At 35.7% G+C, this 26,318-nt stretch overlaps 1 protein-coding gene across 5 annotated transcripts in view; it reads left to right on the top strand.

Moving 5' to 3' along the window:
• The window catches only part of CPT1A (carnitine palmitoyltransferase 1A), a 40,763-nt gene that overhangs the window by 10,701 nt on the left and 3,744 nt on the right, over positions 1 to 26,318 (top strand). For 3 of the 5 annotated variants that reach the window (XM_040558209.1, XM_040558210.1, XM_040558211.1), the window contains exons 3-19: positions 2,057 to 2,211; positions 3,348 to 3,487; positions 3,881 to 4,052; positions 7,241 to 7,342; positions 8,198 to 8,335; positions 9,185 to 9,262; positions 9,902 to 10,009; positions 11,371 to 11,458; positions 13,518 to 13,713; positions 14,714 to 14,902; positions 15,142 to 15,247; positions 17,021 to 17,137; positions 18,002 to 18,166; positions 19,601 to 19,735; positions 22,174 to 22,326; positions 23,294 to 23,398; positions 25,445 to 25,537. In XM_040558209.1, coding sequence (XP_040414143.1) covers positions 2,071 to 2,211; positions 3,348 to 3,487; positions 3,881 to 4,052; positions 7,241 to 7,342; positions 8,198 to 8,335; positions 9,185 to 9,262; positions 9,902 to 10,009; positions 11,371 to 11,458; positions 13,518 to 13,713; positions 14,714 to 14,902; positions 15,142 to 15,247; positions 17,021 to 17,137; positions 18,002 to 18,166; positions 19,601 to 19,735; positions 22,174 to 22,326; positions 23,294 to 23,398; positions 25,445 to 25,537 — 2,226 coding nt within the window. In that variant the 5' untranslated portion in view covers positions 2,057 to 2,070. Of the gene's footprint in view, positions 1 to 522; positions 729 to 2,056; positions 2,212 to 3,300; positions 3,488 to 3,880; positions 4,053 to 7,240; positions 7,343 to 8,197; positions 8,336 to 9,184; positions 9,263 to 9,901; positions 10,010 to 11,370; positions 11,459 to 13,517; positions 13,714 to 14,713; positions 14,903 to 15,141; positions 15,248 to 17,020; positions 17,138 to 18,001; positions 18,167 to 19,600; positions 19,736 to 22,173; positions 22,327 to 23,293; positions 23,399 to 25,444; positions 25,538 to 26,318 lie in introns of those variants that run through there. The other 2 variants (XM_040558212.1, XM_040558213.1) reach the window with 2 other exon arrangements.

Below are 26,318 nucleotides of genomic sequence, written 5' to 3'. Positions count from 1 at the left end.
TTACAAGCTGATTTGGTTTCTTTGTTGTCTTAATGAAACACTGTACAAGCATAGATCAAACTGTGTTCTGTCTGTAGCCATTGTGAGCTTTAGGTACTCTTCTGGAAGCCAAAAGTCTGATTCACCAGGATTTTGAGCCTCTAACACTTGAGCAGTGACTGATGTGTTTGGGAGATCTCTGAATTACCATCATGATCAGAGATCATCTGAATTACCATATGCAGATCTCTGAATAGCAGAGTAAAACTGCTGTAGGAGCAGTTGTATTGCAGAGGCATATCATTAGAGGCTGGCTGAGGGACAGGTACTTTACATATATTGCAGTCACTACTTGTTGGTCAACTACCTTATTAGATATTGGGAAACAGTACTTATCTTGTTCTTCTCTGCCTAGTGCTCCTTCTTTTTCTATATTGCGTATTTATTTCCTAGGCCTGCTATTAATGTAGCATTCTAATGTAGCATTCTCTTATAATCCTTACCATATATAGACCTTTTTACACCTTCTGTCCTCCAGATGATTTTCACATTATAGGATATTTCCAGCAAAGAGGAGGTGCATTATAACATAATAGACTGCTTTTGAAGTGCCCAGCTAAACTGCAGTGGTTAGCTCTGACATGCTGTTTTACAAGGAATGAAGGTCAAGCAGAATTTAAGTTTTACTAAGAAGTCTAAGCTTCAGATTTGTGGAAGAAATGTAAATTTCAGCCTTTAGGATTCAAAAGGTATGAAGCAGTTGTACTTTTCTGCTTAAAGACAAATGCCAGTGCTACTTTAGAGCACTTTGTGTTGATTACGTTGTATTTCGTACCAGTAAAATATGAAGTTAAAACCTGCCCTTGAATCCTGACCTACAAATGGGAAGATGGATTCCTTAACCTCCTTGCTGTACTTCTAAGAGGATGTTGGTTTTAAATTTATGCACAGAATTTCTGGTAAGCTAATAAATCCGTGTGTACAACAGACTTTGGAATCACAATAGTCTCCTCAGGAATATGTGGACTAAACAACTTCAATGTTATTCGTAGAGCCTGCCTAGAAAAATCTGTATTTTGTAGACCATCTATGATTGTAGATGCTCAAACATTACTGTGAAGTGATGACAAGTAGGGGTAACTTCCAGGGTATCTGTGTGGAAATGCTGCTTATGGAAAGAAAGAAGCTATGAAGATAAGTTGATAAAGAAGAACTTAAAGTTCAATTCAAATTGACAGTATCCTCAGAGAGAGTTAAGACATGCGTATGTGAACTGCATCTCAGTTGTATTTCTATTCTAATTACTGGTGGTTTTTATTTTAGCCTGGTATGCCTGCCCATTATGATGGTCTTTTTTCTGTACTTATGTTATTTTTGATTTGTTATATTTGCATAATTAGTTCAATTAAATTTCCTCTTTACTTAATTTCAGATTTGTTCATGTGAAGGTTGCTTTCCTGATAGTTGTGATTTTTTTTTTCCTGCTTGGCTTTAATTTTTGCATTTATTTGCTGGTGAGAACTGGGGCTGTGATGTCGTATTGTTTTGACCACTCAGCTTGAAAGTAAGGGAAAGAGACTAGTTCAGAAGAAGGCATGGCCCAAAGCCACTTTGTTTTGCTAGCTGAGTTGAAGACTTTAAATACCTTTTGTTTCTAAAATGTTGGAAGAAAAACAAAATCCTTTATCATAGCAGAATGAGGTGCTACTTACCTGCGATACACTTCTTCTAAATATTATATCTTTAAATTTCTGCTCTGTGCTGGGGATTTGTATATTGTGTGTATGCACAATATTCAGCTTACTGTAGTCCTGCCAAAAGGCTGAAATTACATGAGAGTGTTTTGTCTCCATTTTCAGCAGCTGTGGTTAGGAGTAGTACCTTAATTAACATACCGGAGGCTCAGACTGAAGTGCAAGCATAGCCTGTGAAGAAGAGGGAAGTGCCATGTGTAAATTTGTCATGCTTTGAAATGTTTTCCAAAATGACTGTGGAGAAGATTTCTTGACAGAAATAGGATAGTTCCTAGTACCTTTGAACAAAGAGTCTAATTTTTTAAAACTTTTTTTTTTAACAGAACTCTCTTCAAAAATGGCGGAAGCCCATCAAGCAGTAGCATTTCAATTTACAGTAACTCCAGATGGGATCGACCTGCGGATGAGCCATGAAGCACTCAAACAAATTTATCTGTCTGGTGTCCATTCATGGAAGAAAAAGTTCATCAGATTCAAGGTACTTCAAATTAGCCAAGCCTACTAAATGTGAAGGTTATTTAGTGTTTCATAGATTTATTGAAGTTTTGTTTAAGCACAACTTAATTTTTATGCCTCTGTGGCAAATAAAGTTCCTTATTGTGAATGACTTGCGTGGATTTCAGTTAACAAGGGATAGTAAGGAAGGTAGCACTGGCTGATGCTGTGCTAAAATGACAGTGTCAAGACTGAAAGGATACATCTTTTTGATCTATTCTATGGAAAGCAGGTCTAAGCAGGTTCTAATATAAGAAATTAACAATAGCTTTAATTTACTTATATTCATAATAGATGATGTAATTACGTAATCTTTTAGCACAGGTCAAAAATATAATTGTGACTTTAAAAGTTATGTCACTTAAAAAGGTTAAATATATATATATACTTTTGATTTATATATTCTTTACCAAAATTACATTTTTCAAATTACAGGAAATGTTTGGTATTTTCGAAAATTACCTGAACATCTATCTTGAATTAGTTATACTAAGTAGTAATGTTTCTGATCTGTATTATGGGTATAAATGAAACTGATAGTTGATACAGATTCCCATGAATTTATTTGTTCATGGGGTCCTAAATGGTATCTATTTTATTAGTAAAAAGCTAGGTAAACTACAGGTTAATTTCAGCATCTTTTTAACATTCAAAAACTTACATATTTTAAAGTAGTCTTAATAAAGATTTCATAAAGCTTTGAGAAGGGCTGCTTCAATGACAGAAATTTTCCAGTTTTCAGTGTATTGTTTAGTAGAATATTTTTTGCCATTTATTCATTTAGAGGGGCCTGATCCAGAGCTAAGTGAGAATTATTGAAATGCCATTTGTTCCAAGGAAGTTTGCTGATTTCAGTACTTTTAGTAAGACTTGGAGCACTGTCTGTATCATCAGCAAAGAAACTTTTTAAGTTCCTTTGATTATTGGTATTGTTGTGTCAAACTTAACTAAAATCTGTTCCTTACTCATGAGTTAAGCATACGTAAGAAAATGCTGGATAATCTTAACTTCTTGTTTTAAACTAAATGACTTAAGCGTGTTGATTTTTGTTTCTTTCCATGGTAATATGAAGTCAACTACTTTGGTATGAAAAAATTATGTGAAGGCTTTTCTTTCCAGAATGGAATTATCACTGGTGTTTATCCTGCTAGCCCATCTAGCTGGCTTATTGTAGTTGTGGGTGTGATGTCAACAATGTATGCCAAAATTGATCCTTCTTTAGGAATAATAGCTAAAATCAACCGAACCCTTGATACAACGTAAGTAGTCTGAAAACTTACTGTTCTCTAAACCAAATCAGTTTGACAGGATTTAGATTAAGAGTAGTTATACATAACTTCGTAAGTTTTTGAACAGTATGTTTGTGATAGAGTAAGCATAAATCTTAAAGCATAAGGGTATGAAACATGTAGGTTGTTGTACCAGTATTACTGCATTGTCTTATGAGTGTTTGGGAAGCACAGTTAGTAACTTCTGTTGCCTTTGTTCTTCGTGTATGAGAGGACGTTTGTAAAGGAGTTTAATGAAAAGGGGCAAACAGGCTTCTGGAATGTCTGCCTGTAGTACCATGGGACTTAGGTTTGCAATATTAAGTTCTCTTTAAAACTTAAACTGCTATTAACTGACAGATACTGCCTGTTTTCTTTAAATAGTGGCTATATGTCAAACCAAACACAGAACATCGTCAGTGGAATACTTTTTGGCACAGGGCTTTGGGTTGCCCTTATTGTCACAATGCGGTACTCTCTCAAAATGCTGCTTTCCTACCATGGTTGGATGTTTGCTGAACACGGCAAACTTTCTGCAGGCACCAAGTTTTGGATGGTAAGGATATATTGTCTTTCTATTTTATCTTAGTGTGCATCTGATTTGTGTTCAAGGCCCTAAAATGTATAACTTTTAGTTTTTTTTCGTTCTTGCTTGTGTTTCTGTATCCTAAGACAGGAGGCTGTTAAATATTTCTAATTACTATCATCTTTTTGATGGTATAATTAAACTGTTCAGTATGGCCTTGTAGAAGGAAGAGTAAACACTTTAAGAATAACTTCTAAATTTGCCAACGTCTTGGGACTCTGTGACTCAAATACCTATTTCTCGTGGTACGTGGCACCAAAAAATCTTTCTTCCCCACAAAGTGTTACCCTAATTCTTTGTTGAAGTTGAAATGCTGGTGTTCCTAGTCATCCATTCTGAACTTAATCCCACATTTGAAGAAAGTAACATTGAATGTCCCTTCAATCAATTTTAGTGGTATGACTCCAAAAAGAGTAGGAGGAAAAACATGAGGTAGGTAGCTCGTCACGCAATTTACACGTGAGATTTGAGTGATTTGGCTCCTCTTGATAATTGAGGTGCTTTGGAAAAGGATTTAAGAGGCTGTCATCTCCCTGAAAGGCAGTGATAGGTGTCAAGTGAGGGAATGTACGTATAGGTGCTCCAAAAATGAAGTGACTTCTGTTACTCAGACTTAGTTGTTTTAACTCTCTTTCCAATGTTAATGTAGAAATAATTCAAGTGCTCTACTAAGATAAAATCAGTCTCTCTAGCCTCAAAAATTATGTGTAACAACATGTAATGATTTATTATGGAAGGTAATCAACAACAGGTATCCAGAATATACATTAAAATAAAATTTCATTTGTAACAGATGAATATGAAATTTCTAGTCACTAGCTTCTCCTGGAAGCACTGTCAAGAGCCTCATGACTCGAATTTGTACAGTACAGGCTCTGAATGGTAAGGCTTTCTGTCAGTTGCTTGAAGCTCCTGCTGTCTGGGTTTTCAGCATGTCTTACCAAATAGATGTGGTAAAGCTGTTAATCTTAGCTTATAACACCAGCCTCCAATAGTGTGAACTGTAATGCTACTTACCATGCTCTGTTGTGTATTATATTTATATACTTCTGTATATTATAGGTTGCATATATTTTTTTCTATTTTCTTGTGTATTATATATGCTTTAGAAACAGGTGACTGTATAAATATATGCCCGACAGTGTGTCATCTCTCCTTAATACGAATCTTTATTTTAATTCCTTACTTTTTCTTTAGCTAGTTCCAGCAAAAGAGAAGACTGGTTTCCTTAGTAAAAGTACCAACTACCTTAGCTTTCTAGATCTTTATCATCCAGGAGAGGTTTCTATGTGTATGTGTGGGTTTTTTGTTTGTTTGTTTTTTCAGCTGCTTTTCATGCTCATTAACAGCATGAAAATAATAGTGTGAGTATATTGTTCTCTGTTCAAATAGTCATGCAGATAGAAAACTTGAGCTGTGATTCAGTCACTGTATAAATTGATTTGCAGGCTGGATGAAAATTCCAGCGTCTAAATAAGTCAAAATTTCTGATCAGCATGAGGGGAAATTCCAAGTATTAGTTGCAGTTTAAAAATAAAAAAAAGACAAATATTCTTAGAACAGATGCAACATGTGCAAGAATGAGATCGTTTGCTGTGTCTGGATATGAAAGCGGAGAAGTGATCAAGGATGTGTGTCTGTCAGCTTGCTTTAATGGTCTCAAACTGTTAAATTCTCAATGAGTTTAATAGCAATACTGTGAAATGTTTGCTGCCTCTGTCAGTTGAGCAGGTACTCTCTTTCTGTCTGAAGAAAGTGTCAGCCTTGCCTGAGTTCTAGAATAAAATTGTCTTCATGTATGGAAAGTAGATTTTCCTGTGAAAAGCTGAGTTTTTTTCTCACACAGCTTTAAATTTGTCTCGTCATGAAGCACGTTCAGATTTCATTGGGTTGATCACTGTGGCACATCTAACAGATCTGTTTGTTGCAGGGAGGTCTTTTTTGTTGCTAACACTGAAACTCTTAATGGCTGTGCTGCCTGAAACAACCTCCTGTAGCTGTGCTGACCAAGGAAATTGAGAGGAAAGTGGATATTTTAATAAGTAGCTTTGTCAGTTGTTTGTAATTTGGGTAGAGAGGGCAAGTTCTTGCAATTAAACAGTGAAAGGAAATCCTCAGTTTTCTTCTGTCTTCAGACTATTGGACCATTTAGTATATTGAACTGTGTGCAATATGCTATGTTGTCTGTTGGGCCCAGATTGGATTTCACAGTAAAGGCTCCACTGGATCATTGGTTTAATGCTTGATTTTACTTTCATGCTGAAATGGGGTGATGGTTTCAATATCTTTCTGTGTACAGTCTAGAAGCTGCATGGTCTAGACTTTCAGCCTAGTGCATGTCACAGCTTAGAGGCAGTCACAGATAGAAATGCTGCTTCTGTCTTCAGTCTCATGGAAAAATAGGGACTGCTCTAAAATCTGAAGCTGAAATGGTAACTGTTGGCTTTTGGCTGTTTTGTTTGGTTGTTTTTTTGATAACAGAAGGATTGAGTATAACACTGGCATGCTCACACAACTTGATGTGTTCAAATTGTGCAGTAGACTACCTGGGACAGTCTCACGCTTAAAGAAACTCCTTGTAAATCTATAATATCGATACTGAGCTCTAACTGTGGAAAATATAAAATCATGATTCCAAAGCATTACTATTATTTTTAATGATGGCTGTAGTTATCTAAGATCCTTAGCTGAATGAGAGGCTTGATAATGAATCCTGTTTTAAAGTACAATGTAGGGTGTTTTTTTGCACTGCATATTATAAAAGTGAAATATCAACAGGTAGACTCACTTCTTTAGTCTTCACAGAGGAAATGTATGAAGAAACAAAACACTAAGTAACTGTCTCTGTTTTTCTTTGAGTTCGAGGCATGCCACACAAGAACAACAATATTGCTTAACAACTAAGAGATTGTGTGGGAAGACAGGAAGACTCCATGACACAATTTCTTCAACTGACATGATATTTCAACCTTTAGGAAGTTAGTTTCTGTCAGTGCCTTTTTAACTTTGTGAAACAATGATAAAGATGGTAGTTTGCTAAATGTATCACTTACTGATGAAAGGAACTCAGAGCTATGTTATTCCTTATTACTCTTGTCACTTTCCTTTGTGGAACCTAATAATTTGGGGTGTGTATTTTGGTTTTGTTTTTTCTTCAGACACTTGTAAAGCTCTTCTCGGGACGTAAGCCCATGCTATACAGTTTCCAGACATCTTTACCACGATTGCCGGTTCCAGCTGTTAAAGACACAGTCAATAGGGTATGTTGAACTTAATTCACTTTCCTTAGTAAGATTTAATCTGTATTTAGATGCCATTGTGATTTTGGTTGTCTGTTTTGTTTTTGTTTTTTTTTTTTTTGCCATGTCTTATAAAATCATTGCATGGTAGTATTAATGTTGTCTAATGGATTAAAACTTCTCCATAGAAATTAAAACAAGGCCTATGACAAACCACTAAAACCAATAACAGTTTGAAGCTGGCTTGCTTCACGTTGAATGATATGATATCTATTGATGTAACACTGTCCAGTGAAGTGTGACTTCCAGGGCTTCTGATACATCTTGGTTTTGTTACATTCCCTAACACGCACACAAATGTGTTTTATGAAACAAAAATGCAGCAGAGTGTGTAAGTAGGGCAGTATATCATAGAAGCTGAAGATTTGATTTTCTTGGTTTTGAGACAAAAAAACCTCTCTGCATCATGCTAAAGAAGCAGTATCATAATTTTTAAGGAACAAAAACATTTCCAAATGTTTCCAACTTACTTTAAAAAAGGAAAAAAGAAATGAGTTAAAGCTTATATACTGAGTTCTTTAATACAATAAATACTTTATTTGAAATATGTTCTGCTCTTGAGGGGAGAATGTATATCTTAGAAAAGTGACCTTTTTCACTTGCAATTTGCTGACAAATGTGTGGAAAAGATCTCATTTTTATACTTCACAGTCAAATGTTTAGAAGAGAGTATAATCTTACTGTAACAACATAACATTTGAAGCCTTATGTATTCAGTCTGAATACCCTGTCTACTGTTCAGATGTTTTGTGTAGAAACAGTGAGAAGCTACATGTCGGTGACTACACTGATGCTGATTCTTTTCCTGTATTCTAGTATCTGGAATCAGTCCGGCCACTTATGAATGATGAAGAGTTCAAAAGAATGGAAGGTCTTGCCAAAGACTTTGCATTTAATTTGGGACCAAGGCTTCAGTGGTATTTGAAGCTCAAATCCTGGTGGGCCACAAACTATGTAAGTAGATAAACAGGAGACTTAACTATTCAACTGACCTTATTTTATTTGTTCTTTGTTGCATTTTTGGCTTAACATTTAAAAGAAATTGAAGTTGAAGAAAGCAACTGAAATTGACTAATATTTGTGTAAAGTGGAGACCACTTTACAGAAATGATTTGATCTGGGATTTAGTAAACAGTGTTGCAAATGAAACTTGAAAGAGCGGATCTTCATTTCTATGTTCATTCTTCTGGAGCTGGTAATTTAGCTGTAATGATAGCTTTTAAGCTGTTCGTTACCTTGTTAAGATTTATAATTCAACACTGTGTGGCTGACCAGGTAGAAGAGGGATTTAGGACAATTTTTTTATATAGAGCAGGTAAAGCATATGAAAGTGAGGTAAAGAATCATAACAAATGTTTTTGTTTTTTACCAAAAAAAAAAAAAATCCAGACCCCAATACCACAGTGAGAACTGTGTAATATAATTCCTTCCTGAGGTATTATCTAAAATCTAGCTGTACAAGTTAGCCTGAGGTAAACTATGATGTTCTACAGTTACCCTGGCATACTTCACATTCAGGAGATTTGTTGCATTTTAAACGTTATATGAAGGTGATGACTTCTTCAGAAGCTTATGGTCAGAGAGCTATAGCTGAATTTAATTTTTTCACCCTTTGTTGTTGTTTTCCCCTAAATATTAACAGAATTTCGTGGAGGATTTTGGTCTGTTTGCATGCTTCTAAGTGGAAGGGCAAGCTAACAGTTTCCATGCTGCTTCTGTGTGGAGCGTTGTGGAGTCATTAACATAAACACAGACTATGGAAATGATGAGGTCTTACTCATTTTCTTGTTCTTCATGCTGCAGGTTAGTGATTGGTGGGAAGAATATATCTACCTTAGAGGACGTGGACCAATTATGGTTAATAGTAACTATTTTGCGATGGTAGGTAAATGTTGTGAACATCTTATCTGTCACAGAAGCACTGTAAAATTTCTGCCAGTGTTTTTTTTCCATTTCTTCTGTTTTGGAACTCCGGTATGTGGTGATTTTCTTTCTTGAGTATAACCTGAAACTAATATCTTAAGTACAGTGCTATTTCATAATAAATTTAGCACATCTGTCATTCAAGCAGACTCGTACAGTAATGAGTTGTTATCCAATTCTGTGCTTATTGCAACAAGCAATCTTTAAAATCTCAATGTAAAACTTCATTGGTAACACAGCTGCGTGTTCTTATTTACAATTTTACTTCCTATACAGACATTTGCAAAAGACCTTGATATTAAAAACAAAATTAGGAAATACTGCAATCTTGAATTTAAATTTTTAATAGTCGTATTTGGGATGATTAATAGCTGTCATGTAGGTTTTCAGACTGATGCTGTTTAAGGAGATTTTGACTACTGAAGAAATTTAAGTTTGAAGTCATCAAGTCACTGCACTAGCATACTTCATTATATTTTAAAGCCTTTTCTTTACTGACCAGAATAAACTGTAAGAAAAAAATGAATGAGAAGTACTGAGTATTTTTTTCCCAGTGTAGTATGGTGATAATTAACTTAAGATTCTTGTGTTCTACAGGACTTCCTTTATTTATCTCCCACAACCCTACAGGCAGCTAGAGCTGGTAATGTTATTCATGCCATCTTGCTCTACCGGAAAAAGCTGGACAGACAAGAAATCAAGCCAGTATGTATAAAAGTTTAAATGGCTTTTGATCTCTTCCAGCACAGCCTGTAAGAAGTTGATCAGGTTTTTTTTTGGAACGGGAAAGGAGAGGAATGTCTTATGCCAGAACAATAAGTAAGATGCAGCTAAATCTGTGATCTCGAAACATGTTGGTTATCACCTGAATTGCATGTGGGCAGAAAGTACCAGCTGTCAAAAATGCAGGCTTCTGTCATGCCAACTAACTTAAGTATTTGAAACTGATGTACCTATTTGCCCAAAAGAAAATAGAATCTTCCACTCGTGTATGTTAAGTATACCACCTCACAAATTACTGGTATGTACCAAGCACGTAATGGTACTTCCAAGCCACTGAAGTCTGAAGATCTCCTAGGAAAACATTTCTGTATTTCCTGCTAATACTGGCTTTAAGGATGAGTTTTAAGTGGAGTAGCATTTGAAATAAGTTGTATGCTACATTGAATGCCATACTGTTTGCTGTATTTTTGTGGTATTCTTTTGGATTTCTGCTCATAATTATCTAGCTTAGTAAATCTGCCAAATATGATGAATGTATTTACTTGATTTATCAAGGTGGGAAATAAAAATCTGCAGTGTGTAGCTGAATTTATTTGTTTCTTAACCTGATGCAACAATGATGCTAGAGAAACTTAAAAAAAAAAAAATCTCTGAAAAGAAATGTAGGAACACTTGATTTACACTAGATATGTACCTCATACCGTTCTGACTGTGTACACGCTGTCAGTGCAAGGGGTGGACCCTGAGGCTAAGAGTGGGCCAGTGGTAGCCTAAGTATAGATGACACGAAAGTCCTATGGAGGGTTGTGCTGACTTCTAGGCAGCAGAGATAGGCAAGATGAATCCCATTCTGAATTTCTATTCTGCTCTGTGACTGTGTGCTGTAGTGAATAAATATTGTTAAAGCAATTAAGGAGTTCTGTTGAAGATCATGGCAGGGGTGTAATTGTATGCAACTGCATGTCTGAGAAATTGGAACTTTTCAAACTTCCTTCTGGCTGTATAGGAACAAAAGAAGTGAAGAGGTAATGCTTGCCGCACGTGTATCTTTTGCATCCAGACTGACCGTAGAGAGATCCTTGGATTTCTGATGCTAACTGGCTTTAGTTATGCCCCCTGAAGGGAGAGCTTTGATAAGGTGAGGGGGAATGTGGAAATGCAGGTGCTGGAATGTCAATGAAACTTCCCACATTTAGTTGAGGTCAAGATGAGGAACACGAAAAACAGATGCATTATAAATCTTATCATTCTACAGCCTTTCTTTAACCAGACTGTGTTTTTCTTTCCTTTTTTAATATGCTAACTGTATACAAATTACAATTTAATGTGTATTTGTGGTGCAGATTCTTCTGATGGGATCAACTGTTCCACTCTGCTCAGCTCAGTGGGAGCGGATGTTTAACACGTCCCGTATTCCAGGAGTGGAATCAGGTAAGCAGGACCATCCAAGGAGAAAAAACATCATCATGGAATTTAGTTTGGGGAGAATTTTCTGCTAAAATCTTATTTTCCCATGTAAGGATCTGAAAGACAGGACACCAATAGTGTTGTTTCTCAAGAAGTAATGAATTTCCATAAAGTGTATAGATGTTTTTTCTTTCAGAGTAATTTTGAAACTTCAGTGTTTTTTTTGTTTCTTCCTTTAAAAGCTGACTTCAAGAAATTGTCTGCCCCATGTTTTTAATTTGTGCGTAACCTTTACTTTTCTCCATTCTGCTCTTTCAGGTTCCTTTTGTTATCTCTGTTTTTCTTTGTGAAAGTTGTGTTCTTTTATCTAAGTTATTTTAAAATCTGCCATCTTTTTTTTTCTTTCCTTTCTATTTATTATTCACAATAACATCCTAATGCGTTCTTTTCAATATGAGCAACAGTATTGTTTACATGGTTTAGAGGCAATCTTAGTCCTGTCATTTTTTTTCAATGCCAGTATTATCTTGACACTTTGTATGCACTGTAAGATACCAGGTAAGTGAAATCACCTGTAATAAGGAGATTGTCCAAAACTTTCTCTGTTATGCATTAAGAAAATGTATACGGTGGTGGTGGTGAGCTCCTGCCCTACCCTAACCCTAATAATGGTCTGATTATCCTAAGTGATGAGTAACTAAATTTTCACATCTTAGTGTTGAATAGAGGGAGACACCTGTTGAATTACGACAGGGTCATTTTCACCTCAGTCTGTTTCTGCAACTTCTACTTACTGCGGACACTACAAATATGTTTGTGATCACCACAAGCAATTGTTAGCTCAGCCCCAAAAACGTTTGTATCTGCAAGTGATGGTTCATGTGTATGTTCTCATTGCAGGTGTACACATGCTCTCATTACAGACAACAGAAGTTGAATACATCTTGAGGGAATGCAGATGTGTGCATTCATTAATACTGCCTATAGATAAAAAAAAAAAAGGCAGTGTTTGTCACATTTCACTTTCGGTCCTCTCTCATTTTAGGCCCTCTCATTTTCACTTTAGGTCCTCTGCCTGTTGAAGTTAGTCATGTAACTCTGGGGTAACTCCAGGTCCTCATTTTTTATTTTTATTTTAAAATGCCTTCCATAACATGATGAATCTGCATGTTAGAGTTTGATTGCTGTTTCCAAGTGGCAGTGGTGCTCTTTAATAGTATCATAGGCTCACAGAAGCACAAAAATGCTTCTCATCAATGGATGGAGCATACCTGTCTAAACTTTATTAAGTGTTCTATACTTTAGTAAGAGTTCTATACTTCGAGTGCTCTGAGCACTCTTTCCTGGTGCAACATTTCTCAAATTTCTCAGAATCCTGACTTAGGCTTGCTTTCCTTACCATCTCATTAACTGGTCTCCTCAGATGTATAAGAATGTAAACAGTTCTCTGGAGTAGTGAAAGAACTGAATGAACAGTTTTCATCAAAGGAGGACTTTTCCTGGCTGCTTACAAACCTTCTCTTGAGGTTTGACACAGTGCCTTCATGACATAGGTTTAGGCCTATCCCAATTGGATTTCTATTTATAATTAAAGTGAGGACAAATTATGGCCTAGGTTTCTGCTTCACTGACTACTGTAACATGACACTTCATGACTGTAGAGGTAGTATTCCATCTGCATGTGTCAGGGTAAGCATGAAAAAAGCTTATGGACATAGAAGTACCTTCTGCCGGACTTACTCAGCATGTTCTCTTGCTGACTGCTTCATCAGGCTACACTGGTACTGCTTACTTTTCGGATACAGAAATGCAGATGTAGTTGCTTTAGTTGTCTCCACCATGGAACTGTTACATGATTACCAAATCTGGGTATTTGACTGTTTCGTGCAGCAATCTTTGTGTACTAAAATCCTGAATAAACGTGTGGGAGTGGTACTGCTTATTCCACATTTTATTTATTACTTTGTTAAAATAAGCAAGCTGTGGCTAACTGGTACATACTGTAGGCGTTTGATGTTATATAGTGTGTTATTGGTATTTTGAGCCTTCAGCTTTCTTTTCACGTAAGCGATTACAATTCTAGATACTCTCCAGCATGTGAAAGACAGCAAGCACATTGTTGTGTACCATAAGGGGCGTTACTTCAAAGTGTGGCTGTACCATGACGGTAGACTGTTGAAACCTCGAGAAATTGAACAGCAAATGCAAAGAATTCTTGATGATGATTCAGAGCCTCAGGCTGGCGAAGCAAAACTAGCAGCTCTTACTGCAGGAGATAGGTATGGCTATTATCATTTTTTTAAAATTAATATATTAAGAAGTATATTGCTGACATGTAACAGCTGTAGAGTCCTTTGTAATGACAGGGAGTTAAAAGTAACTTTGCGGTGTCAGTGCTGTATACAGGCTCCTTATACTTAGCTGGAGAGCTGGGGAACTCTGATTTAATTGTTTGCTGTAAGAATAGTAATTTGAAGCTTTACGGTATTAAGCATGTTGAACTAAAGCTTAAATCTGCTCTGAGGCTTGCTGGCATCTTAAAGAATATCCTAAAATTTAAGATAGAGGATGTAAATTCAGTAACTGCTGTTCTATATTCATGACTTGCACCTACAAAATAAAGCAGGATGTACTCGGTTCTAGGTGCAAGATCAGTTATTTTTTCAGTTATTAAATGTAGATAATCTATGCTATACGTTTTGGGTACAGCAGACATGTTGAACTTCTGAAGAGTAAGCTTTGCATGTGTGATGATATCATAGGATGGTTTGGGTTGGAAAGGGCTTTACAAGTTAATCAAGTTCCAACCCCCGTGCCATGGGTAGGGACACCTTCCTCTAGACCAGGTTGTTCAAAGCCACATCCAGAGACAGAACATAAACAACTTCTCTGGGAAACCTGTTCCAGCACCTCACTACCCTCAGAGTAAAGCATTTTTTGCTGAAGTCTAATCAAAATCTACCCTCTTTTAGTTTAAAATCATTACCATTGTCCTATCACTATACTCCCTGGTCAAGAGTCCCTCTCCAGCTTTTTGTAGGCCCCCTTCAAGCACTGGAAATGTGCTGTAAGATCCCTTTGGAATTGATATTGAATTGCTTCCTAGGTTTGCATTATATCTGTGTTCTTAGAACTTCCCCTTCTGATGTAGTTTAAATGTAGTGGAAGTAATAGCTTTGAATTTGATAAAAGTAGGAGAAATGTTGTGTAGTGATTTTAAGAGTGATAAAACATTGACTGATTTTTGTAACTTGGCTGTAAACCAAATTCTTTCTGCAGAATACCATGGGCTAAGGCTCGACAGACTTATTTTAGCCGTGGAAAGAACAAGCAGTCTCTAGATGCTGTTGAAAAAGCAGCATTTTTTGTGACATTGGATGACATCGAGCAAGGGTACAGGAAGGAAGATCCAGTGAGGTCACTGGATGCATATGCAAAGTCCCTAATACATGGCAGATGTTATGACAGGTACAGTATCAATTCTATGGAAAACCTCTTCTTATTTTTAGAATTTTGCTAATTCACGTGGCTAATATGTGAGTTAGTAACTTCTAAGCCAATAAGTTTGTCTGTTTATTAAAAAAAAAAATCAAACCCAAACAAAAGAAAACACGCATTTGAATGTCTTTTTGACAGAGATGAAGATACAGTCTAAAAATGTTTCTGAAGTATAAAAATCCATAATGTAATCTCAATTTCTTTTGTAGGTGGTTTGATAAAACATTTACTCTTGTAGTATTCAAAAATGGCAGAGTGGGTCTGAATGCAGAGCATTCTTGGGCAGATGCTCCTATTGTTGGACACCTGTGGGAGGTAAGTGTTTTATTTAAAAAAAAAAAAAAAAAAATGAATGTAGAAGATAATGTTATGTGGTCCTTGCAATAACTCTGAAGATTATCAAATTTGTTTTCAGTCTCTTGCATTTATTGAGCTGATGAGTACTTATGGACCTGTTTCAGTTTAGCCTATTTTCAGTTTTACACAGCAACCACAGATTTTTTTTAAAAATGCTTAGAAAGTTGCTGTGCCTTAAATTAGTCTTAATTGCAATTTAATGAGAACAGATGCATTCACAGAAAAGCGATACGGCATTCCATCCAACTTGTTCATAATATTTTGTATAAATGAACTGTTGCCTGTTTGACACAGCATTTTATGGTGCATATATGCATGCTCCTGAAGCATTTAACTTTCCTTGTGCTATCCAAACCCCACGCTTATTTTAAAAACTTAGATATAAGCTGGAGTATAAATTTTCCTCTAAGCCATTTTTTATGAGGTGTAGACTGATGTGTTGTTTTAATTACCTCGTTTCACTGCAATGAATGGGATGAAGGCGCTTTTTGACAGATTTCTGCATCATGAGCATAGTTTATTGCCTGAAATCCTATTTGAATGTTTTTTTCCTCTTGAAGCTTGATCCTATAAACAGTTATGACTCAATCACTCATAAATATTAGCTAATTCTGATTTCATTGTATATTTGTGCAAATGGGACTCAGGCCTGAATGATGCCCCCAAGTCATGTCCTGATTTTATTATCTGAGAGTATCTATTTGTAAGAACAAAAAGTCCTAATTGCATTTGCTAACCAGGGGAGAATGTCAAAACTCGTTTGAGGTTGACTGGACTGTCTAGTTCAGACCAGCTCTTCTGGGCAATGGAAAAGTTACTTTTCAGAGAATCGTTAGATGTACTTAGTTCATTTGTTTGTACTTACTCTTAGTTGTTCCCTTTTCTGCTAAGAATTACAAAGCCCAAAATAAACTGAGAAGAATTCAGCTTCCTAGGAAGTTATCTATTGTTAGCTTTATACATTGTATGTTTTGTAGAATGTAACAATTTTTTTCATAGTTGGCACGTTCTGTCAGCTAAGTGAGAAAGCTAAATTAAGAGACTGGAAATATGTATGTACATGTAACAAACTTTTGTCAAGTTTTTTACTTTCCATGTTGAGCAGATTGAAATCTGCTTTGTGTTTGTACGTTGAGGATGTCATCTGAAATCATGTAAGGTAGAAATTTTTTATCCTGTTATTCACGTTGTATTGTCCATCTTGAAAACATTCCACGTCCTCACCCAAGAGGTCTAGTGCATATATATAAGCACTGAGTAGGATGCAAATCTTAAAGAGAATGAAATATTTCTGATAAAATTTTAGCAAGGATACGCACTTAATCTGAAATAAACTTTTTTTTTTACGAACAAGTTGTGACAGATAACAACCTTGCAGAAACTCTCTCGAAATCAAAATTGAACAAAGTTTGTGAAATAAGACTCTAAGACTTCTTTTTTACTACTGCTAAGTTGAAGGTGGGGTTTTAATTAAAACACTGATTATTTCGGTACCCTCTAACAAAATGTACTGCAGCAGTCAGGTATTTTGTACATACCTCACATTTTCCTGCTAAGAAGACAGGCAAGAATCCCTTAAAGTAATAGGAAAGCATCTATCCTCACTCTTTGAAAATAGATTGTGTACTATACTTCACTGTGTATTGAAATTGTACTATACTGACTTCAAAATTAAATCCTAATTTCATAGTAATATATTACATTTACAATTTTGAAAATGTGTCTTTGCAGAATGTAATGGCAACTGAGTATCTTGAACTGGGCTATTCAGAGGATGGACACTGCAAAGGAGATACCAATCAAAATATTCCTATTCCTACCAAACTACAGTGGGAAATTCCAGAAGAAGTAAGTACGGAACAGATAGTGCTTTGGGGAAGGAGCTCCTTTTTTTTTTTTTTCCTGAGCAGTCAAATCAGTTCAGTAATTACTGATAACTTTATAAATAGCTTGAATTTCCTTGAGCCCTGTAAGATATTATTTCACATTACCCAGTTTACTTAAAATGATGTCAGGGTTTTTAACACCCCCTTTTTAAAATTCTGGCCAGGAAATTTCAACTTTTTATTAGAAATGTTCTTTCTTGGCAACATATCAAAAACAAGTGACCATCCATTGTAAACAGTAACTGTACTACCATATAGTTTTTTGCGGCTATAGTTTTTTGTGGTTTCATTATTGTGCTTGTGTAATGTTTCCTTTTGATTAGCTGTCTTTTATGTATTGAAAGTTCTGTATAGAAGACTTTTTCTTTAATTTTTTTCATGAGTTCAAAACAAACTGCTGTAATCCTATTTCGTTTTAATTTAAAAGGTAATGGCTGGTGATACATTTAATTAAGCGTGTACACTAGGTTGGAGGCTGCACAACCATTGCCATTCTGTCTCTTTAAGTCATTCTTTTATATTCTAGTGATCTGAACAGTCTTATAATGTGGGTTTTTGTTTTGTTTTTTTAAGCCCAATTTTGGGCTCTAAATGAGTATTGGCTTAAAACTCTTTTAAAGCTCTTTGAATCTTAACTTTCAGGCAAAGATAGCTTCTCCAAAGGAAGAGTATTTAGACAGTGATGTTCATGGCATGCAGAAGGGCAACATTTCTTATGTGTCAGTTAAAAATGCGTGCTGCTCTTCAACGTTACTCTTAGATGCCATCTAATGCATGCATATGTCCATATTTGCATATAGGTAAGCAATTTCTTTTTTTATTGTAGTGCCAAGAAGTGATTGAGAGGTCTCTGAGCACTGCCACAGCTCTGGCAGATGATGTGGACTTCCATTCATTTTATTTTGATGTTTTTGGGAAGGGACTAATAAAGAAAGCAAAAACCAGCCCTGATGCCTTCGTTCAACTTGCCCTGCAGCTTGCTCACTATCGGGTAAGAAGAACAGACTGCTTCTGGCTTATAGAATCATAGAATCATTCAGGTTGGAAAAGACCTCCAAGATCATCTAGTCAAACTGTCAAGATTGGACGTCTAGATTATAGAATCTCATTAAATTGGGAATGGTATGTTTGTGTACTATTAGTACGCAACTGTTTGTTGTGGTTAAAACACGTGGCTGTGTAAAGTACGCTGTACTTTACCTTCGCACTGCTTGTGCAAGGTCATTCAACGGAAGTTAATAGAAACGTGAAACAGATTACTTGCTGGAAATTCAGTGTCCAAAGGTTGGCTTATTGATGCTAATGCAGCTTTTTCTCTTCCCGTTAGTTGTTCTATCTCTAGATACTTTGTAGATATGAAAATTCTAGCAGGTGTGTTTTCCAGTAGTGTTATTATCTAAATGGTATTAAACTTATCTTTTAGTTGGAAGTTCCCCTTAATTGGGTAGTCATGGACATTCCCTAAGAAGATTAATAGAAGTGCCTGCCTGTTTTTTTTCCTGTTAGTTCACTTTTTCTAGTCTGTTTTCAGAAAACACCAATGTAGCAAAATGTGGGGCTTTTTTTTTTTTACATTCTAGCTGTCAATGTTTGTTATTTATTGTCATTAGCTCTTCTAACTTTCTTAATGGCATTCCAAATGGAATGTCTAAGCATCCAGATTCCCTTGCTGCAATCACCATTTATGGTCTTTGTTACCATTGCTTAGGGTGGCTGTATGGCAAATAGTTTCATTTCTTCCCCCTTTTCCCCCCCTTTTTCTTTTTTTAACCACCCATCCTCTTTATTTTAAGCTGAACAGACTTGTGGTCTGTTCTGATGTGTATTTTGATCAGGAAGAGTTGCTAACGTGTTAAATAAGCTTTTACAATTTGTTAGCTTCTAATCTGTATGTTGGGCAGATCTATAGAAAATACAGAAGCCACTCTTTGGATTTTGCAGATCACTTTCAGTTTTCATATCCTTGAATCACATTCTTTCACATGCTTTTCATCCCCATGCTGCCATGCATCTACATCCTATTAAACTTTGGGTTGAAAATATTCTTAAGGATGTCACAGTCATCTAATTAACACAACTATGGTACATAATCTAGGAAGCCACTGAACTTTCTAGTAGGTTTTTGCTAGTTTTTTAATTGGTTTCTGTTTATAACAGACTGAAAAAGACTAGATATAAAATGCATGGTGTAGTCCTTGTTAATCCTTGCTGGTTTGGTTTTCAACTAGTGTTTATCAAATCCCATTATTAATCTTATTTTTTTATTGTCTGTAGATAAGACTGTTAATGGGCTACTAAAAACTTAACGTTGTTTAATTTCTGGAATGATTTGTATCCTGTGTGCTTACCTTGAACCTTATTGTTGATTAAGAAAGAGGGGCTACGTTTGACTAAACCTTTAAGTCCTTATTTTTCAAATTTAAAGGACATGGGAAAATTTTCTTTAACATACGAGGCCTCTATGACGCGCTTGTTCAGAGAAGGCAGGACTGAAACCGTCCGTTCATGTACTGTTGAATCATGCAATTTTGTTCGAACCATGGAAGACCCAAATGAAAGTGTAAGTTTACTGTGTTGTTTCCTAATACAATTCATAAGTCACATGGCTATCGCTACTTATTCGTACAAGCTCCTGAATGGTTTTAAAAGATTTAAAGAAAGAGCTATGCCTTTGTTTTGAGGAAAAAGTGTAGCATCAGATAATTGTCTGAATCCTCCATTAGTATGACAGGAATTGAAGGCTATACCAAAGGTGAATGGCAGTAACCACCAGAATGCCAATGTTCACAGATCCTGAATTCCAGAAAACTGTGATTATTTGTGACTTTGTTACTTGTACAAGTAGTGCCATACCAGTTAGGCTTTCCTCCCTGATAGGGAAGCAAACATTATTCATAGGAAATAAGTAGTTGCTGTCATATCTTGATTTCAGTGGGCTTTTTAGTCTTTCCTGTGATCTGATGGCCTAGAGGAAAGCTGCTTGGTTTTGAAAACTTGGGCAATGCTGTTAAAGATGTTTGCTGTCAAAATGGAAGGATGCAGGACAGTCTGTGTGGAGGATAGTCATCTTGATGGCAGTCTGTTCTTTAGTCTACTGATAGTCATGGTTTTCACTGGTAGAGTAGACTAAATAAATCATTAGCTTAGAAAAATCTGCAAATGCAAAGGGAGTTTCCATCTGCATGGGTAGAAGTTCTAATGAAAAAGATCTAGGACTATAATAATCAGTAACTCAGCACTGATGTAGCACGCTCAGCGTTATGCCATTGTGAAAATGTCAGCCCTCAGTTTAGTTTGTCTTGCACTCTTATTTTTATCAGTCTTTTTTTCCCCTGTATTTTTTCCTCACCCTAGTATGGCCTTAGCTGGCATGGTATGTCCAGCTTTGGACACCACACTTGAGGTATGGATGGACTGGAGAGGGTCCAGACGAAAGTAACAAAGATCCAAACAGGATCTGCGAGGAGAACTTGAACTTCTTTATTCTTGTTTAGTCTAAAGAAGTGAACTTAGTGGGAAGAGGTAGGGAGCCAGGTTGTCCTCAAGTGGATAAAAAAGCTGATGCAAAGATGATGGGAACAATCTGTTCTCTTTCCCAAGAAGTAATGGACTTAAATTTTGGCACAAAACACATTAGGGAAACATTTTCTGCTACTAAGGATAATGAGTAGGGAAGTAAATAGTCAGAAGCCCAAAATGGATTTTTTTTCTTTTAAAGTAAGTTACATAATGGTCCTTCAGGAAGGAGCTTTAGTTGATCTGATCTTAGTGCAGAGAAGTCTAAGTAGATGAACAGTTGAGGTTCTTTCCAGCTCAGTGATTCTATGAATAAATGTTCATGCAGGAAAACACTATGTTGTAGTTTAACCTTATTTTTTCTTATTAGCTGATGTATATATATTTAGAAGTGAATATTTGGAAATGACTGTTATACGTTGTCAACATTGGTAATAGCCAAAAATTATTGAATAGTCATATACCATTTCATTAGAAAATTAATTTAAAAAATGCCAATTATTGCTACTGTGGACCTGGATTAAAAAGAGTTATCCTGGATGATCTTTAATGTGTAACTACTCCTTTAAAATGGAAAGAAAACACTGTTTAGAGTTTGAAGTTACTAATTCTTTATGTATAATTTCCAGCTTATTGCTAGCAACCTGCTAATCTTTATTTTGCTGCAGAAAATTATGATCGGGATCTGCTCTGATCTCCACTTACCTGAATGTAGCCAGTTACATAGAAATTACTTACCCTCTCTAGGAGGGAAATTAAATACTCTGGGCTCTTTGTAGTTTAGTGAGCCAAGGAAGTAAGTGAACGCTTATTTTCAAACCTTCCGTATGTCTTACAGGTTTATGCTAATTGTTTTCAGGTAATTGTGGCATCACTCTGAACCTGAACTCTTGATTCCCATTAAGGAACTTTATTGGGGGGTGAGGGTTGAATGCCTTGTGGCATAAAATACAGTGATGCTGGACATAAGAAGTGACAGGTTGCCATATTTTCAGTATTGCTTTCCATATCTTAAATCTTAAAATAGCTGTCTAAAAGTGAGTTTGGAACTGATATTTTCTTTCAGCCTGTGCATTACGTTCATACGTTGTTGTCAGTTAGCCTTCTAAAATAGCTGCTGAAATTCCTGGTTTTCTTAAGTTGTGTTGAGACTTGCTTTTCTATAGCTTTCTAAGAAGCTAAATATACAAAGTAATAAGCTACGGTTGTAATCGTGTTTGTTCCTATGGTTATATCACTTTTAAAATATTGATTTATTTTCATTTTGCACTGCTTACAGCAGGTAATAGCTAATACTGAAATAAAATATGTGAGGTTGAAAAGTGAGCGAATTCTAGTATTTGGTCTTAGTTGCCTGCATTGTCTTGTATTTTGTCCTTAAATGCTCTAGGCTCAAGAGCCGTTGCTGTAACTTAATTACTGTACCTCCACCCTCAATCCAGTTCACTTACCTGATTTTCTTCATCTTTATTTCATTTTTAGAATGAAAATAAGCTTAAGTTCTTCCGGCTTGCAGCTACCAAACATCAGCACTTATATCGTCTTGCCATGACTGGTGCTGGCATTGACCGCCATCTGTTCTGCCTCTATGTCGTTTCCAAGTACCTTTCTGTAGATTCTCCGTTTCTTAAGGAAGTAAGTGATCTTTACTGAAATCAATAGACACCAATAAATAATTCGTGTTTACTTAGTGTTTTCTGGTATCTGCTTACATACTCATATAATTCCAGTTTTCCTCAGAAAAAAAGGTAAGTGTTTAGATAGCATTGCTTAATGTTTACTGGTAGATTACAACTTGGTTTCATTTTGCTTTGTATCTACACTTACCAATGGGCATTTAGTAATGCTATATATATGTTATAGAGGTTTGCAAGAGAGATGTAATATGTATTACAAAAAATACTGGCTACTTGTGGCTCTTTGCATGTTTTCAAGGTATTACAACAGAAAACATGTTTTCTCTTAATGTTTTATTGGAATTGTGGCAAAAAAAACTGTTATAAGTTAATGTGAGCTAAATCACTAATTGTGATTTTTTTTCCACTGTTTATTACAGTGACAAATGCTTTATTAAACCAGGTTTTAAGGTTGGGATTTATTAAAAAAAAAAAAAAAAAGTTGTACATTTTTGGAAAATAAGTGTATTCCTGCTTTAAGTTAAGAAAAAGCAGCCTTGTACAACTTATGCAGCCTTTCAAGAAACTTCTATATATTGTTAGAGATTCTCCAAACTTAATGACTTACCATAGTATTTCACTGGGATTTGAATGCTGCCATTCTTGGTCTTATTAATGAGACCTGGTATACAGGGTTTACCAGGTTATAGACAAGATTTTTCTGTTTTGAAATAGCATTTCTGCTGCAAGAAATGTTGTTATTTTTTGAGAAATTGACATCAAGACCTCATATATGGCCTGCATATCGGGATAGGTTCAGTTGTTTCTTTTAACCCTATTGATTGATTGTTCCGTTAACGTGAACTGGAGTTATATTTAATACTGGCTTATTCAATGTTTACTAACTTGTCTTGATTATTTCTTAAACTTGCATGTTCTTAAGCAGTATGTTGTACTTGATTGCATCCCTTTCATGTCTAACAAAGGTTTTGTCGGAGCCTTGGAGACTGTCAACAAGTCAGACACCACAGCAACATATTGATCTGAAGAAGAACCCTGAGATGCTGTCCAGTGGTGGAGGATTTGGACCAGTATGTTTGCTAAATACAAGTATCCATTTGAAAAAGTTTCATTTCAGTCTAAAAATTTCAAAGATGTAATACCTTAGTGTTGCACACTAAAAGTGCAGCACATGCTTTTAAATGTATGTGTTTAATGTTTTCTAAGATGTGGATGTGCTTAGAAAAAACATCTTTTTTTTCCTTGCCCCAAGGGATTATGGAATGGATTATTCCTAAGGAAATGCACAGTTGCCAAATGCGGTACAGGGCTCCATGTTCTGATAAGCTGGGGGCTTTTATCACATCACTTATGCCCAGAGATTTATTATGCCAGGCTATTATTACAGACAAATGCTTTATTACTTAAACTAGATTTTAAGGTTGGCATTTGTAGAAGTAATTATTTCACTTTATTTCCTGATTAATTAAAAACATGTTCATGCTTTGTTTCCAAATTAAGCTAATTAAATTGGTATGCTAGCCATCCTAAATGCGAGTAGTGGCTAGGTTTTAAAAAAAAAAAAAAGGCTTTCTACAACTTTCATAGTCTTTAAAGAAACTAGTGTATTTTTAGAAATTTAAAGAGCTTCTGACTTTGCTGTAGTATTTTCTACCAGGATTTGAATGTGACAGTTGATAATATTTGTCAACACTGTCTGTTAAGTAGATTTTACCAGGCAATAGACTAAATTCGTCTGTTTCCAAAAGCGTTTGTATTAAAAGAACAGTGAGAGGGATCACAGGACTGCTCCTAGAAATTAAGATAATTAGTCTATTTTGGTTGTTTTTTCAAGATGGAAGCTAGTTTTATGGTCTCTTTTTGGTTGTTGTTGGTGTTTTTTTTCTTTTTAATTTTAGGTTTGTTTCTGATACTTTTAAAAGCTCTTGAAGTTGGAATTAATTTAAATGAATTGTAATGTTGCTCCTCCTAGTAAGCATCCATTCGATCATTGTAATGCTGCTTGCTGTAGTAGATTAAGTCCTTATTAGAATGTCTGAAAATGAGGGGTTGTCCGACAGTAAAACAGTTTTTGACTGCTGCAATTTCTAACAGTTATCTTCTCCGTTTGCTTTTGCTAATGCTACATTGACTTCTTTCTTACTATTTCTTCATTCCTTTTTTCTTTTCCTCCTTCAGTTGTCAGCCTTTCCAAATATCACTGTTTATATATTTCCCTTCGTTTCTTGCATCCTTCCAAAAACTCTGCTTTGCTATGCTGGAATAGTCCAGTGATTCAGTACATCAGACTTTCCTCAATGGCTGTTTTATTTATTTATTTTTATTAGTTTTGTTGTTTTTCCCTGTTCTTTTGTTTTGTTTTGGTTTGTCTTTTTAAAGTGTTCAGTAGAACAAGGCCTTGTACCACTAATAGCGAGAAGGCTATCAGACTGCTCAGCAGCAGCAAAGAGCTGGAAGGATGAGGTTAAAGACCCTTTGGTTTAGGAAACAGAGGGAGGAGGGTGGCAGCAGGATACTTCATGTTTACTAGGTATACGTAGTATAACATCAGGCTGAAACTTGGGACAGGTAATGCTGCTAATATTTAAATCTGACCAGAGCTCTGCTCATGATATGGGTGTTCAGAATTGTACAACTGCTGTCATGTTAGATGACTGCCTTTGAGAAAGTTCTTGTAATAAAAAGGCTTTATACTCCATGTTTATATACTATATTTTTTTACATCTGCAGAGTGATTCCATGAAACAGGATGTTTAGGTGTATATATATTCCTTTGTATTTAAGGACTGAAGCTGTATAGCTGTTTAGGACCAGACATTGATAGAAGTTCTTTGAACAACTACTGTATTTCAAAATCTGAAACTTCAGAATGTTGGAAATATGACAGTTCTGTTAATTCCATGTTCTTCAAACTCTTCAAATGAGATCAGAGCTGTTTCTTTAAGTGGAAGCAGTCTTCAGAAACGCTGGATTAAATGTTAAAGCTTAATTTTTGCTTCAGGAAAAACTGCAACTGATGTTAAAAACTGCACAGTGAGAGTTGTGTAATTATGTATAAGATTGTGTAGAAAATGAAGGAAAAAATTTAGCACTTGTTTTTGTCTTTCTTTCTCTAGGTGGCTGATGATGGTTATGGTGTTTCTTACATTATCTTGGATGAAAATTCTATCCATTTCCATGTCTCCAGCAAAATCTCTTGTTCCGAGACAGTAAGGGACAATTCTTTCCTGTGGTTTAATGAATTTGTCCAGATATCTGCTTGTAAAACTATTCTACTCATTGTCTAAAAATTTTAGTCATACTTGCAATGTTGTTACACTGTGGGTTTTGACACCTGTTACACCTGTTTTTGTGGTTGACATATGCTGTATGTTAATTTTTTTCTCAACTTTTATAAACTTAATAGCTTTATGAATCAAGGAAACCATATGCTACTTCACTTATGCTTTCAGGCATAAGGAAGGCCATCTTTACGCGGGTGTAGTTCCTGGAATTTATGTGAAATGACGCATACTTGTCCCATAAACAGTAATATAGGTGTCTCCTGTTTTTTGTTGTTATAGTTTGTTTGATTTGCCTTTGGCTGCAGTTGTAAAGATAATGAAATGTATGCTCTTTATTCTTTGAATTTACTTGGTCTAAGTAGTTCTGAAAGAAGTTGACCCATAAATTGTAAACTGTGCTTGGGAAACATAATTATCATAATTTATCAGAGTAACACCCATCTATTAGAATGTCGTATATGTCATCTGTTCACTATCCTGCTGATTCAGAAGCATTTATTGAGTGAGCTTTGATTCATCCTTCCTCTTTGTCTTATGATATGCTCAGTTTTGGCAGGATCACATTGCTGAACTAGTTTTCCTCTTTTGACCTTAACTTGTCCGAGAGATCTCGATGTCTTCAGTTAATCATTAAAGATTAGAAAATACGACTGTGTTCTTACATAGTTCGAATTGTTTTTCAGGTGCCTTTTAGTTTATACATTAG

Source organism: Cygnus olor, chromosome 5 (assembly GCF_009769625.2).
Source record: "Cygnus olor isolate bCygOlo1 chromosome 5, bCygOlo1.pri.v2, whole genome shotgun sequence".
NCBI classification, from domain to species: domain Eukaryota; kingdom Metazoa; phylum Chordata; class Aves; order Anseriformes; family Anatidae; genus Cygnus; species Cygnus olor.
The sequence above is the reverse complement of the archived record's forward strand: the minus strand, read 5'-3'. Positions and strand labels throughout refer to the sequence as shown.